This window comes from Callorhinus ursinus, unplaced genomic scaffold (genome assembly GCF_003265705.2).
Source record: "Callorhinus ursinus isolate GAN/ISIS: 27379988/994484 unplaced genomic scaffold, GSC_fseal_2.0 scaffold2, whole genome shotgun sequence".
Taxonomy (NCBI): Eukaryota; Metazoa; Chordata; class Mammalia; order Carnivora; family Otariidae; genus Callorhinus; species Callorhinus ursinus.
The window spans coordinates 42,391,772-42,406,553 of NW_027397064.1; the positions used below are offsets into that span (position 1 = coordinate 42,391,772).

Consider the following 14,782-nt stretch of genomic DNA (forward strand, 5'->3'; position numbering starts at 1 on the left):
GCGTAGTCCATAATAGATGATAACTTCTGGGGCACCCGGGTGGCTCAGTCAGTTAAGTGTCTGACTCTTGATTTCAGCTCAGGTCATGATCTCAAGGTTGTGAGACTGAGCCCCACATCGGGCTCTGCACTGGGTATGGAGCGTGCTTAATATTCTCTCTCTCATTCTCCCTCTGCCCTACCCTGCCTCAGATAAATAAATACTTTTGAAAAAAGAATACTTAGTAACATGAGGATACACTCATATGTTAAGCTTTTAAATTACTAGTCAAATGGCTTATTTATGGCAAAACAAAAAACAAACTTCTAATAACAAAATATTGTTTAAAAACATGTATTTTGTACTCATATTTGTTATTTGAACTAGTAATTTCCTACATTTCCATTCACTGAAAATATTTTCAAAACTGTTATAAAGTCTATCTTATAATCTCATATAATTTGTAAGTATAATTAGCTAAAAAGACACCAAACGTGGAAATTATAATCTGCCTCCTAAAATATGGTAGAAAACTTTACAAAGATTAGAAGACTTATCCAAGTCTTCAGAATTGACAATTTTTTAAAAAATTTTATTTATTTATTGGACAGATAGAGACAGAGAGAGAAAGGAAACACAAGCAGGGGGAGTGGGAGAGGGACAATCAGGCTTCCTGCAGAGCAGGGAGCCCTATGTGGGGCTCGATCCCAGGACCCTGCGACCATGACCTGAGCTGAAGGCAGACGCTTAATGACTGAGCCACCCAGGTGCCCCAGAATTGATAATTTTTAAAAGCAGAAAAACATACATGTATGATTCTAATTTTTAAAATTTACATGCTTTTAAAAGAATAGAGTTAAATATAGGAAAACATCAACAGAGTTGATCTTTGGGTGATGGGATTATACATAATTTAAATTTCCTCTTTATGCTTTTCTCTTTCCCAATTTTTTTCAAATACACATATTATTTTTATCAGAAATGTCTTTTTAAAAAATCAAACTTATAATTTGATGTAATACATTTTAGCTGCTTCAAACCCAGATTTAACACTAATATGAGATTCACCACTTTGTGAAGAAAGAACAGCACTAGACCCACCAATCCAAGTGGTAGTACTTAATTAGCAAGTAAAAATAGTCAATAGGACTATAATACATCTAAATTAAAAAAAAAAAAGCCACCAAGCTAAGTCAAAATGAGAGGGTTAAACTAATGCAAAATTGGTCAGAACCAAGCACACGTTTGTGAGGAGATATGGTAGATGCCTTCCATGGCAGTAGTTCCAAAAGATCAAGGTTTACAAATTAGAATATTAAAAAGCTGAGTAACCCCTGTATCTCCCATAAATTCAGTATTTATCGATAATCTGTGGTTTACCTAAATATTCCTGAATCTTACATTCTACCCTACCTATATGAACTTCGGGGGCAGCACTGTTCTATGTGCAGTGTAAAGTGTGCCTTTTATTAATCCTAACACTATATGTACAGGAGGAAGGGAAAAGTTGCTTGAGATTTTAGGGTTTGGTAAAATTATTTTTTGTGAAACCATTCCTCATTTCTTCAGTGCAGACTGGTAGTTCATACAAGATCCTTACCAAGTTTCTTAAAAAAAAAAAAGACACCTTGAGGCTTTCAAGGGAGATGACAGTAGGAGGATCCTAAGCTCACCTCACACCATGGATACACCTAAATAACACCCACATCAGAAGTAACCCCCCCAAAAATGACCCAAAGACTGGCAAAACAGACTCTTCATAGCTACACATAGAGAAGAGGCCACATCAAAAATGGTTGAAAGGGTGGAGATATGGTCAGGAACCAAACTGACCCACAGGACTGTCCACAGGAGAGAGGGACACCACTCCAGGCATGGAGAGGGAAGAGGAGAAGACCCCGTCCCAGGCATGTGAGGCATGGGGGCCCACACTGGGGAGACAAATCCCCACAATATTTCGCTTTAAAAACCAGAGGGGCATAACTTCACAAGTTCTTAACAATCAGTGAGGCTTAATACCTGGAACTTTAAAAATCAGCTGGCTTGGCCCTGGGAGACCCAGAAGGATATAGGACACTGAGTCCTTACCCTTAAAGAGACAGCACCACAAACAGCCTTGACAGCACAGAAGCAGCAGTTTGAAAAATGCCTCAGATACATAGGAAGGAGATTTATTTACTAATCTCAGAACATGTGCTGGAGGGGCAGGGATCTTTAGGAGACTTCTCTAGGAACAGAAGAGCTAGCAGGCACCATTTTCCTCCCCTGTCCCCCAGATATACAGCCACCTGTGGGAACCAACATGAACATTCTCTAACCTAGCTTCCTAATAGCATGCCCCAATCCTGCATTCTTCTGTAGTCCCACCCTCTTCAGCCCATTCTCCACAGGACTTCTGCAGAGGGGCTCAGGTCTCCTCCCACAGCAGACCAGTGTAAACCTTGCTAACACCACCCACCCTACTCCTGCATACTCCTATGGACCTGCCCCACACAACCTGCCCTAGGCAGGAGTCCATCTAAAGCAGAGCCCAAGCATGGCATTGTGCAAGCAGCCCCAACAGGGGCCAGTGCCACTCTAAAGTGACTTATGCCCTGGGGAGAAGAGAAGATAACCACACACACCAGTCCAACTGGGGCACCAGCAGTGGGCTGGGGGTAGGTAGCTGGTCTGACTTCAGGCCCCCACCGACCAACAAAAACCCTGCAGTTTGGTGCTACTGCAGCCCTGGCAAATGCCTGATCGGACCCAACTCAAGTTCAGGGTGGCCCCAGACTGACCCACTAATAACAGAGGGACCAAGCCCTGCCCACAAAAGGCAAAGAGAGCCATTGTGAATGACTGCACTGAAGGCAAACGTGGCTCAGCCACAATAGCAGAGTGCATGCAACACACATAGGAGACACTTCTGAAGTGCCAGGTTCGGGTGAAGAGGGGACACTGCACTGCAGGGGGCACTACAGGACCTCTTCTTCATAAGGCCAGTACTTTTATGATCAGGAGACATAGCTGACTTTTCTAACACACAAAAACAGACATAGAGAATTAGAAAAAAAATGAGGAGACAGAGGAATATGTCTCAGATGAAAGAAGACAACAATCACACCAAGACAGCTAAATGAAATGGAAATAAATATATTTGATATTCTTTATCTATTAAAGTAATGGTCATGAAGATACTCACTGGACTTGAGAAGAGAGAGGAAGATTTCAGTGAGATCTACAACAGAAAGCATAAAAAAGAATGAATCAGAGATGAGGAACTCATTAACTCAACTTCACAATAAGTGAAATTAAAAATACACTAGTAGGAATAAATAGTAGACTGGGGGAAGCAGAGGAATCGATCAGTGACCTGGAGGACAGAATAATGGAAAGCAATCAAGTGGAACAGGAGAGAGAAAGAAAAGTAAGAATAGATTAAAGGAACTTAGCAACACCATCAAGTGTAACAACATTTGCATCATAGGGATTCCAGAAGGAGAAGACAGAAAAGGGGGCAGAAAATTTATTTGAAGAAATAATAGCTGAAGACTTCCTGAATCTGGGGAAGGAGAAAGAAATCCAAATCCAGGAGGCACAGAGAGCCCCCAACAAAAATCAACCCAAGGGGGTCCCCACCAAGACACATAGTAGTTAAAATGGCAAAAAGTAGTGATAAAGAGAGAATTTTAAAAGCAACAAGAGAAAAGAAAATAGTTGCATATAAGGGCAACTTCATAAGGCTATCTGTTGATTTTTCAGCAGAAACTTTACAGGCCAGAAGGGGCATGATATATTCCAAGTGCTAAAAGGAAAAAAACCCTTCAGCCAAGAATATCCAACAAGGCTATCTATCATTCAGAACAGAAGGAGTTTCCCAGACAAACAAAAGTTAAAGGAATTCATGACCACTAAACTAGCCCTACAAGAAATGTTAAAGGGGACTCTGAGTGGAAAGGGAAGACCATAAGTAGGAATAAGAAAAGTAGGAATAAGAAAAGTAGGAATAAGAAAAGTAGGAATAAGAAAAGTAGGAATAAGAAAAGTAGGAATAAGAAAAGTAGGAAGCACAAAAGCAATAAAATTAAGTGTATCTATTAAAAAAATTAGTCAAGAGAATCACAAAATAAAAGGTTGTAAAGTATGACACCATATACCTAAAATGTGGTAGGTGGGGGAAGAACTAAAGAATGGGTTCAAACTTAAGCAACCATCAACTTAGTATAGGCTGCTATAAGCATAAGATGTTATATATAAACTGAATGGTAACCACAAATCAAGAACCAGTCATAAATATGCAAAACATAAAGAGAAAGGAATCTAAGTGTATCACTAAAGAAAGCCAACTAATCATGATAGAAGAGAACAAAGGAACAGAAGAACTACAAACACAACCATAAAACAAGTAACAAAATGGTAGTAAGTACATACTTATCAATAATTACTTTGGAACAGTCTATTTACATCCAATCAAAAGACATAGGGTGATAGATGGATAAAAAACCAAGATCCATCCATATGCTGCCTACAGGAGACTCATTTCACATCTAAAGACACATGCAGATTGAAAGTGAAGGGCTGGAAAAGCATTTATCATGAAAATGGATGTGAAAAGAAAGCCCGATAGCAATACCTGTATAGGTCAAAACAGACTTTAAAACAAAGACTGTAATTAGAGACAAAGCAGGACACTATATAATCCTAACGAGAATAATCCAACATGAAGATGTAACATTTGTAAATATCTATGCACCCAACACTGGAGCACCCAAATACATAAAGCAGCTATTACCAAACATAAAGTAATCAATTGTAACAGAATAATAGTAGGGACTTTCACACCCCACTTACATCAATGGATAGATCATCCAAACAGAAAGTCAACAAGGAAACAGTGGCTTTGAATGACACATTGGACCAGATGAATCTAACAGAACATTCCATCCTAAAACAGAATACACATTCTTATCAAGTGCACATGGAACATTCTCCAAAATAAGTGATTAGGCCATAAAACACGTCTTAACAAATTCAAAAGGATCAAAGTCATACCATGCATCTTTTCTGACCACAATGCTATGACATTAGAAATCAACCACAAGAAAAAAATCTGGAAAGAGCACAAATACATGGAAGTTAAATAACATGCTACTAAACAATGAATAGGTCAACCAAGAAATCAAAGAGGAAATAAAAAATACATGGAGACAAATGAGAATGAAAATACAACAGTCCAAAATCTTTGAGATACAGCACAAACTGTTCTAAGAGGTAAGTTTATAGCAATACAGGCCTACCCCAAGAAGCAAGAGAAATCTCAAGTGAACAACCGGACTTTATACCTAAAGGAGCTAGGAAAAGAAGAACAAACAAAACTCAAAACCAGTAGAAGGAAGGAAATCGTAAAGATTAGAACAGAAATAAGTGAAATAGAAACTAAAAACCAAACCAAACCCCAATAGAACAGATCAATGAAACCAGGAGCTGTTTCTTTGAAAGGAACAACAAAATTATAAATCTTCAGCCAAACTCATGAGACAGAGAATGAGAAAGGACTCAAACAAAATCAGAAATGAAAGAGGAATTGCAGCGTGGTTCAATATTTACAAGTCAATCAACATCAGTAAGAGAAAGAGTAAAAACCATATGATTATTTCAATTGATGCAAAAAAAGCATTTGACGAAGGACAACATCCATTCATGATAAAAACTCTTAATAAAATAGATTTAGAGAGAACATACCTCAACATATTAAAGAACTTATATGAAAGCTCACAGCTAACATTATACTCAATGGTGAAAAACTGAGAACTTTCCCCCTAAGGTCAGGAACAAGACAAGGAAGTCCACTCTCACCACTTTTATTCAACATATTACTGGAAATCCTAGCCACAGCAATCAGACAACAGAAAAGAATAAAAGGCATCCAAATTGGTAAGGAAGAGGTAAACAACTATTTGCAGTTGACATGATAGTGTACATAAAAAACCCTAAAAGAGGGCACCTTCGTGACTCAGTCCGTTAAGCACTGGCCTTCAGCTCAGGTCATGATCTCAGGGTCCTGGGATCAAGCCCCGCATTGGGATCTCTGATCAGCGGGGAGTTTGCTTCTTCTTCACCCTCTGCTCCTCCCTGCCGCTCGTGCACTCTCTCTCTCTCACAAATAAATAAAATTAAGAAAAAAAACGCCTAAAGACTCCACCAAAAAACTATTAGAACTGATAAATGAATTCAGTGGGGTTTCAGGACACAAAATCGACATACAGAAATCCACTGCATTTCTATACACTAATAATAAAGCAGTAGCAGGAAGAGAAATGAAGAAAACAAGCCCATTTACAATTCCATCAAAAATAATAAAATACCTAGAAATAAACTTAACCAAAGAGGTGAAAGACCTGTACTCTGAAAACTATAAAACCCTAATGAAAGAAATTGAAGATGATACAAATGGAAAGACATTCCATGCTCATGGATTGGAAGAACAAATAATGTTAAAACATCTATACTACCCACAGCAATCTACAGATTTAATGTAATTCCCATCAAAATACCAACAGCATTTTTCACAGAACTAGAACAATCCTAAAATTTGTAGGGAATCACAAAAGGCTCCAAGTAAGAATAGCAATCTTGAAAATGAAAAACGAAACTGGAGTTATCACAAGCCCAGATTTCAAGTTATACTACAAAGCTGTAGTAATCAAAACAGTATGGTACTGGCACAAAAACAGACACATAGATCATAGGACAATAGAAAACCCAGAAATAAAATAAAAATAAAATGGTCAATTCATCTTTGACAAAGGAAGCAAAAATATTCAAAGACAAAAAGACAGTCTCCTCAACAATGGGTACTGGGAACACTGGACAAGTATATGCAAAAGGATGAAATTGGACCACTTTCTTACACCACACACAAAAACTCAAAATGGATTAAGGATCTAAATGTGAGACCTGAAACCATAAAAATCCTAGAAAAGAGCACAGGCAGTAGTTTGTAATTTGTCTGACACTGGCTGAATCACTGGTCATCACTAATCATCAGAGAAATGCAAATCAAAACTACAATGAGATATCACTTCACCCCCATCAGAATGGCTAAAATTAAAAACACAAGAAAGAACAAAGTGTTGGCGAGGATGTGGAGTAAATGGAAACCCTGTGCACCGTTGGTGGGAATGCAAACTGATGTAGCCACCATAGAGGTTCTTCAGTATGGAGGTTCCTCAAAAAATTAAAAATAGAACTACCATATGATCCAGTAATTTCACCACTGGATACTTACCCAAAGAATACGAAAACACTAATTTGTAAAGATATATGCATTCCTATGTTTATTGCAGCATTTATAATTAGCTAAATTGTGGAATCAACCTAAGTGTCCATCAATAGATGATGGATAAAGGAGATGTGGTGTATATATGTCCAATGGAGTATTACCCCACCATAAAGAGGAATGGAATCTCACCATTTGCAACAACATAGATGGATGTAGACAGTATAATGCTGAAATAAAGCATTTAGGGAAAGACAACTAACATATGATTTCACACATACATGGTATTTAAGAAACAAAACAAAGAAAAAAGGACAAAAACCCCAGACTTTTAATTATAGAGAATTAATGGTTATCAGAGGTGAGGTAGGAGGGATGGATAAAATAGGTAAGGGAGGTGTTCAGAGTACATGTACCATGATGAACACTGAGTAATGTATAAAATTGGTTAGGGAAACCAGAAAGCATTATAGAAATGCAGGAGCTATTCTGCTACTATTAATATAAGATCATTACTGAATTGGTAATGAGGTAAGAGGAAGGAAGAAAAAAGTGAAAAGGAAGGAGAAGCTGGCATTTGAGCTGATGGTTTTGAAAACTCATGCTCTGAACAGCTTTCCCAATTCCATTCACAAAAGTCTAACCCACAAGAAACACATGAGATTGCCCAATCCCAAAACCTTCCTCAAATGTGGAAGCCAAATACTCCAAAAACAATCCTAAAAATGTCAATCCTTGTGTAATTCTATTACAATATGAATGCATCTTTCCACTGGGATGGATGGTATATTTGTCTGTCCCTCTCACACGCCTATGAATTCATGGAAGGTAGAGACTCTGCCTTACTCAAGCCTGAACTTTAATAAGTAGTTTCTAATCAAAGTTGATCCAAAATACCTAAATCTTAGTTATTTTAATGGATCAAATTATCTTAAGTGACATTTTTCTGAGTCATTAAATTTTATTTACCTCAAAGGCCATTAAGGAATTTGAAGGTCAGAGTTTGCCATCACAAAATATGCCACAATGGTATAAGGGTTGTTTTGCACCAAAGGCAATTAGCTCTCTCTACCCTGTTTTTGTCAAAAAGGAAGAAAGAAAAAAAAAAAAAGTCCCCTTTGTAAAGCTGTCTCTACCTCCTTTACAAGGAGAACTTCTCCAGACACAATTCTTATCACCTGAGACCTTTTATCTGCTTAACAAACCTTATGAAACAATCCTTATTTATCATACATTTCCTAGTCACTTTCCATAATTTACCTCCAACCCAGGAGCCCCAAAACCCTTTTCATTTGTCTAGCCTCTTTTCCACAATTTATCACCCTTAAGATGATATATAAGTCTCTAATTCTGTTTCCCTGAAGCACATTTCTTTGTGACCCCCATGGGTACATGGGTAATCATTTTTTTTCCTCCTGTTAATCTATCATCAGTTTGATTTGCAGACCCAGCCAATGAACCCAAAAGGGTAGAGGAAGCGTTTTTCTCCTTCTCTACAGATTCAAGATTAGTCTTTATGTTACACAGTGAAACCAAATATTTTAGAATAGGAGGCATAAATAATAAATTAAGTGTGTTAAGTGCTATCACCGAATTAAATTCCAGACAGTAGTATATGTACTTCTGAATACTTAAAAAAACTCTTATTCTTATGTGGAGACATAGGAAAACAGTGTCCAATCCACTCAGACTCTAGGTCAAAAGATCATGAATTCAGAAAGTTTTGCTCTTTAAAGTTTCATCATTCTTTCATAATACATATACCACACTCCTAAGGAGTCATTATAGATTTCCTATTTTCTGTAGCTGATGGTACACTATTTCAGGGTGGGGTTGGGGATGACTTGGGGGCAGAGGTACATCTAATTTAAACATTTTAAGAGCCCTCTTTTTACCTATTGGATTTAATTTCTCACTAACCCCAGGAAATTTCCCCTCCTATGAAGTTATTCTCCTTACTGTACACACCCATGCTCATTTTCTCCCTCTAGCTTCCCTTATGTTGCAACACACCACCACTCCCTTATCTCCACCCAACACTCCTTCCCTCTTCCCTGCTTAAATTAAATCTGTTCTATCTTCATGGCTAGGGAAGTCCCATCTCCCTTGTGCAGATTTCCTGGAACTCCTCCAACCCTTACTCAGAATTCTCTTTTTGAACTGATGTCCAGTTCAATGGTCTAATTTTTAAGTGCTGTCTCCCCAAATGAGATTAAATATTCTTCAAAGGCAGTAGTCATTTCTCCTTTTGTTATTTTGCACAGAACAGTTCTTACCTGAGGTGCTTAATAAATGCTAATTAAAGCTTGGCTATTTATTAAATATCCATGTGCTTCAAAGTGTGTTAGATGTTGGGAATAAAACTGTGAACTCTACAGAGTTCTGTTTCTTTCAGGGCACTTAAAAGCAAAGTCCACAAACTCATGGTAGTGTTGGGCTAGTGTTTTGCTTGGCCAGTGCAATGTTTAAACTGTTCTGAATTAGAATAGTTCTAAGCAGGGCATTCACTCCCCAGTTCACAGGGCTCTGTCACTCCCTTGTATCTAGCACCTAGCCAGCTTCCTTAATTTACTTTACCTTAAGCCCTTTGTGAAACATCTGAAAGGGAGCAGAACACAGGACCCCAAATTAGGCCACTTTGCTTGTAGATTATTTTGAGCTGTAGGCAATCAAGACCCAGCAGATTCAAAGAAACACTTTGACCTCTCCTTTAACTACTCAAAAGAACTGAGATAGGGAGCCTGGTTTAAGAAAGAGAGCTGTTACCAGAGATAACTTTTATCTGAGTGACCTATCGATAGGGCAGATAAACATCTAATTGCCAAATATCTGCTCTTCTTATCATCCTGTCAATTACCCTCCTTTCCTTTAACCTCAGGCCCCTACCCCATTCCTTAGCTCAGGATGGCACATAAGCTTCAATTGCCCAACTTATTATTGGGTTTCATACTCTTACGGGCCTCCTGTACAGATGTTTAAATTTGTTTTTCTCCTGTTAATCTGTCTTCTATCAATTTATCAGCCAAAGAACCTAGAAGGTTAGAGGAAAAAATGTTCCTAACACATCCTTAATTTCACAACTCTTAATTTATAAGCAATAAATTAAGTCTTAAAGTACAGGCTCATCCTGTATCAGACACTGACTTCTAGGTAACTATAGTAAGTACTTTATATTATTTCATTTAATCCTCACAATAATTCTATAGGTAGCTAGAGTATATTATCATTCCCATTTTACAGACAAGGAAGCTGAAGCTCAGGGCTCTGAAAGGCTATCAGTAAGGGGGACAAAAGTCTTAACTCTGTACCACTTTAGACTTTTCATTTCTTAACTATTTTTTGGTCATAGACTTTTCAAATGGATGAAAGTTTTAGATCCTCTCTGAAAAATTTTCCATATAATTTCCCATGTTTGAGGACTACTGGCAAAAACAAGACTAGAGTTATTTATGACTCTCCAAACTTTCAACATTATAATTTCAACATGATTGGTTATATTTCTCCACCGCTGAACTGCTGCATGCTGTTCATAAGTACACTCACTCTGGGAGACAGGATCCAGTTAAAAAAAAAAATTCCTAAACCAAACGCAGATGGTATATTAAATAGAAAAAAAAAAAGCAACAGAACTTCTCAGCAACTATTTTGCTTTCTTAAAAGTAAATGATTTTATGCAGGAAAGGACAGAAGAAACCTCATTAAGAGAGAACCAAGGTACAAGCAGAAGAGGTCACTTTATAAAGAATTCAGGTCTTCAAATTCTAGTCAATTATATTCCAGGGAGAGCCTGCAGATGTAAGCACAGAAATATTTTGACAAGTTTTGGAAAACATGAAGAAGGAGGGACATCTCATGAAGCTAGAGATTCAAACACTTTCTTTTTCCCCAGTTTTTCAAAATCCAAAACAGAAGGAAATTAGAATTCCTAAGTATTACAGACCAGTTAGTTTAATACTAATTTCTGGCAAAATTCAAGATTTAATCAGTAAACAGGCAATATTTAGAGGGAAAAGACTGGGGATTTCTAGAAACTAGAACTTCACTAAGAATTAGTCATTTTTAAACTAACATCATTTACTTTTGTGATCAGTTAGGAATACTCAAGATGTTTATTTTTAGCAAAACATTTGATTAAAATTTTCCTCATGATATCTTATGAAGAAGACTGACCTGTAGGCTAGAATAGTTTAATAAGGACAGTGCTAATGGAGTTCAGCTGACCACTGACTGGTCTCAGCAGTATCTCCCAAAGGCCAACTACGTTCCCAACCAGGACCGCACCTGGTACTTTCAGTACATTACTTTGAATTCGAACAAGCACCCTGAAATGTAGATGTTACTAACCTGATTTTATTGATACGGAAAATCAGTTTCTCAGGTCACAAAGCTAGTAAGGGTCACGGCCAAGCTCCAAAGCCAGCCTCCAAAAGTTCAGGACCATTTCCACCGTGCCACATGGGCTTCTATGTGAGCCGCCATGGTGAAAGGAAGTGTTTCATTGATTATTAATGACTTGACTGTCTGGTGAACAAACTCACCAAATGTGCAGGTGGCATAAAACAAGAAGGTACAATTAACATGATGAATGCCACAGTCAAGATTAAAACAGATCTAGCAAACTGGAAATTGCAGAGAGGCTTAAAGTAACAAAAGAAAAAAAATGTTCAAGAAATTTTTAGGGATATAATTAAGTTAATAAAGTCCACCGTGATAGCAATGTGTGTGTGTGTGTGTGTGTGGTGGGGGAAGAGAGGCTGGTGGGGTGAGATTTTTAGTCAACTGTGGTGTACTTACTACATAAGGCAATTATGTGTTAGATGATTTAGTTTGAAGATAGAAACTCATTGCACTCTGCACTATTCAGATTAGATTGAATTACGGAATTCATTTTGGGGCTAAGGATTTTCAGCACAGAGAAGGGTCTTAAGGAAGGAAGGAAATATAACAGCAATGATTATTTAGTGAAGATAACTAATACTGACTTCTAGGTAACTATACTAAGTACTTTATATTATCTCATTTAATCCTCACAATAATTCTATAGGTAGCTAGAGTATATTATCATTCCCATTTTACAGACAAGGAAGCTGAAGCTCAGGGCTCTGAAAGGCTATCAGTAAGGGGGACAAAAGTCTTAACTCTGTACCACTTTAGACTTTTCATTTCTTAACTATTTTTTGGTCATAGACATGAATGAAAGTTTTAGATCCTCTCTGCTGAAAAATTTTCCATACAATTTCCCACATTGGAGGACTACTAGCAAAAGCAAGACTACGGAGAAACAGGTCCAAGGAAACAGTGGTCATTTCAGTGTAAGCAAAGCCTTATTAACCATAACAAAGAAGGGATACCTCAGAAGCGCTGGGCTCCCTGGCACTGAAGTGTTTGATGAAAATGTAGCCTGGCAGAAATGCTATAGAGGAGATATTAAAATGGGTTAGAGGTTGGTCTATGATTTTAAAGTACCCTTTTGCTATAAGATTGTGGGCCTAATAGGTAATTTTGGCAATTTTTGTTTGATGGCAAAACAAGAAAGTTAAAAACTGCAGATACTGTTTTTCCAGACCATTCTGCTGAACATGTCAAACAGAATACTTAAATTGATGTTATTTCCCATCTATATATGATAGTTATATCAGGTACTCGAAAACCTAATCCAAAGGGAAAAAAAAAAGGTATATTCAACTGTTGATCATGACGTGATTTATACTTTGTCATAATAAAGGTAGATTTTTTCCCTCTGAATTCTTAATTACAATTTTGTCTAAGGTAAATACCATATATACCAGATCCTAAAAAGATGGAGTCTTTGATGGGAACATTTACTCACTTACAATTTTATGTGAATTTATTTCCATTAAGGATAGGGAGAGAGCAGACAGGAAACAGAAGAGAAACAACTCCTATTGTTCTGCTTTGCTTCTCAGATCCCTTAGCTAATGGCTGAAGGATCTTACAGATCTCCGATTTTTTTTCCCAATTACAGTATAATTCACCCCAAGATTCTGCCTCCCACAGCTCTAAAGAGCACAAGCGCGAATACTTTGCTCACCATAGGTCATTCGGAGCAGTAGCCTGACAGCTTGGCATACAAATTAAATGTTTCTAGGCAAATCTTTTACCTGAAAATCTTCAGTCTCTCTTCAGGTAGGAAGGAGGAAGAATGAAACGGCGGCTCCTAATGCAGTACCTTTGACTTGGGGCTCAGAACCAGGTGGAAGGGGCGGGGGCTAACTCTCCTCAATGAGGAGACAGACGTGAGGCTCTATCCGAGGCAGCTGGCCCCGAGAGGTCTGCGTGAATTCAAGCCGCCTGTGACTCCCAGGTTTCTGCCATTGAAAAACCCAAAGGGCAAAGCTGACGAGCCGAGACCGACGGACACACGCGCCGGCCGCCCACCTCTCAGGTGTTCACTTACACAACACATCGCCGGGGCAGCTACGCGCCCCTCGCCCGTCGGGACGGCCGCGGGGCCGGGGAGGCATCCGGCGCTGGGCGGGCTGCGTGCCCTGGGCGTTCCCCGAAGCTCCGGGGGGCGCCGGCCGGCGTCAGGGCGGCCGGGTGCGGAGCGAAGCGCAGTCCAGCTGCAAGGGCAGCGGCGCAGCCTTCTCGCCAGCGCGCGGCTCACTCGAGTGGCAGCATTTGGAGGACGGGATGTCCTTTGGCCCAGCTCCCGGCTCTGGGCCCCTCCTCCCGCCGCCGCCGCGCCCGCCGCGCGCTCCTTGTGGGTTCGCGCCCCGCACCAGGCCGTCCGGGCCCCGCAGGTGGCAGCCGAAGGGCGCTCAGCTCTGGGGCGCGCCCTCTGTGGGCCGCGCGCCAATCCTGGGCGGCGAAGCCAGCCACGGTCACGTCGGCTGGCTCCCGGTACGAGGCACGGGCGGGGCATCCACTCCCTCACTCCCACCATCCAGAGTGCTGCTTCCTCCCCGGCAGGAAATTAGACCCCCAAAGTTCCAGGAAGACAAGAGCGAGCAACTCACTTGACCGCCTGGCCCCTTGCCCCTCCTCTGAGCCACCTGAGCTGCTGACTATTCTGGGCTCTGCCCAGGTAAGAAGAGGGACTGGTCTCTGAGGTCCCTCCACGGCGGGCGAAGCTTGCTCGGGGAGAACAGGTGCTCGCGGCCGCCACGGTGAACACGCGGCAGCCTCACTGCCCACTTCCTAGTTAGGGATCTGCAGGTCAGGTCCTGGTGTAGCAGCCAAACCCGCTTTAGCCTCAAACCCCACACTTCGCTGGGCTAGGTCAGGGACTCTGTCCTTCCCAACGAGCTTGGACCGTGAGGATGCAGAGAAAAAGTGCTTCAAGCACTAAATCGTTTACAAGTACACATCTATTTTGTACTTCTCTATCCAGGAATACGCAAGAACGTGTTTCAAGTTTGTTTCTCAAAACAAAACACCTGTAACCAAACACCATTTTCTTACTCTTTAAACCATGAAAGTCACCATCTCAAAACATGGCCGTTATTCAGTTGTGTTTTCCTCCACGTTCCATGTGGTGCCTGCATCTGCCCGGTATGATTCCAAGCTGCACTAAACGCC

At 39.9% G+C, this 14,782-nt stretch overlaps 1 protein-coding gene across 1 annotated transcript in view; it reads right to left on the minus strand.

The window, feature by feature from the left end:
* Positions 1-14,126, minus strand: part of LOC112806348 (uncharacterized) — a 30,281-nt gene extending 16,155 nt beyond the window's left edge. The window contains exon 1 of the mRNA XM_073905549.1: positions 13,659-14,126. Within this exon, the coding sequence (XP_073761650.1) occupies positions 13,659-14,126 (468 nt within the window). The remainder of the gene's footprint in view (positions 1-13,658) is intronic.
* Between the last annotated feature and the right edge of the window lie 656 nt (positions 14,127-14,782).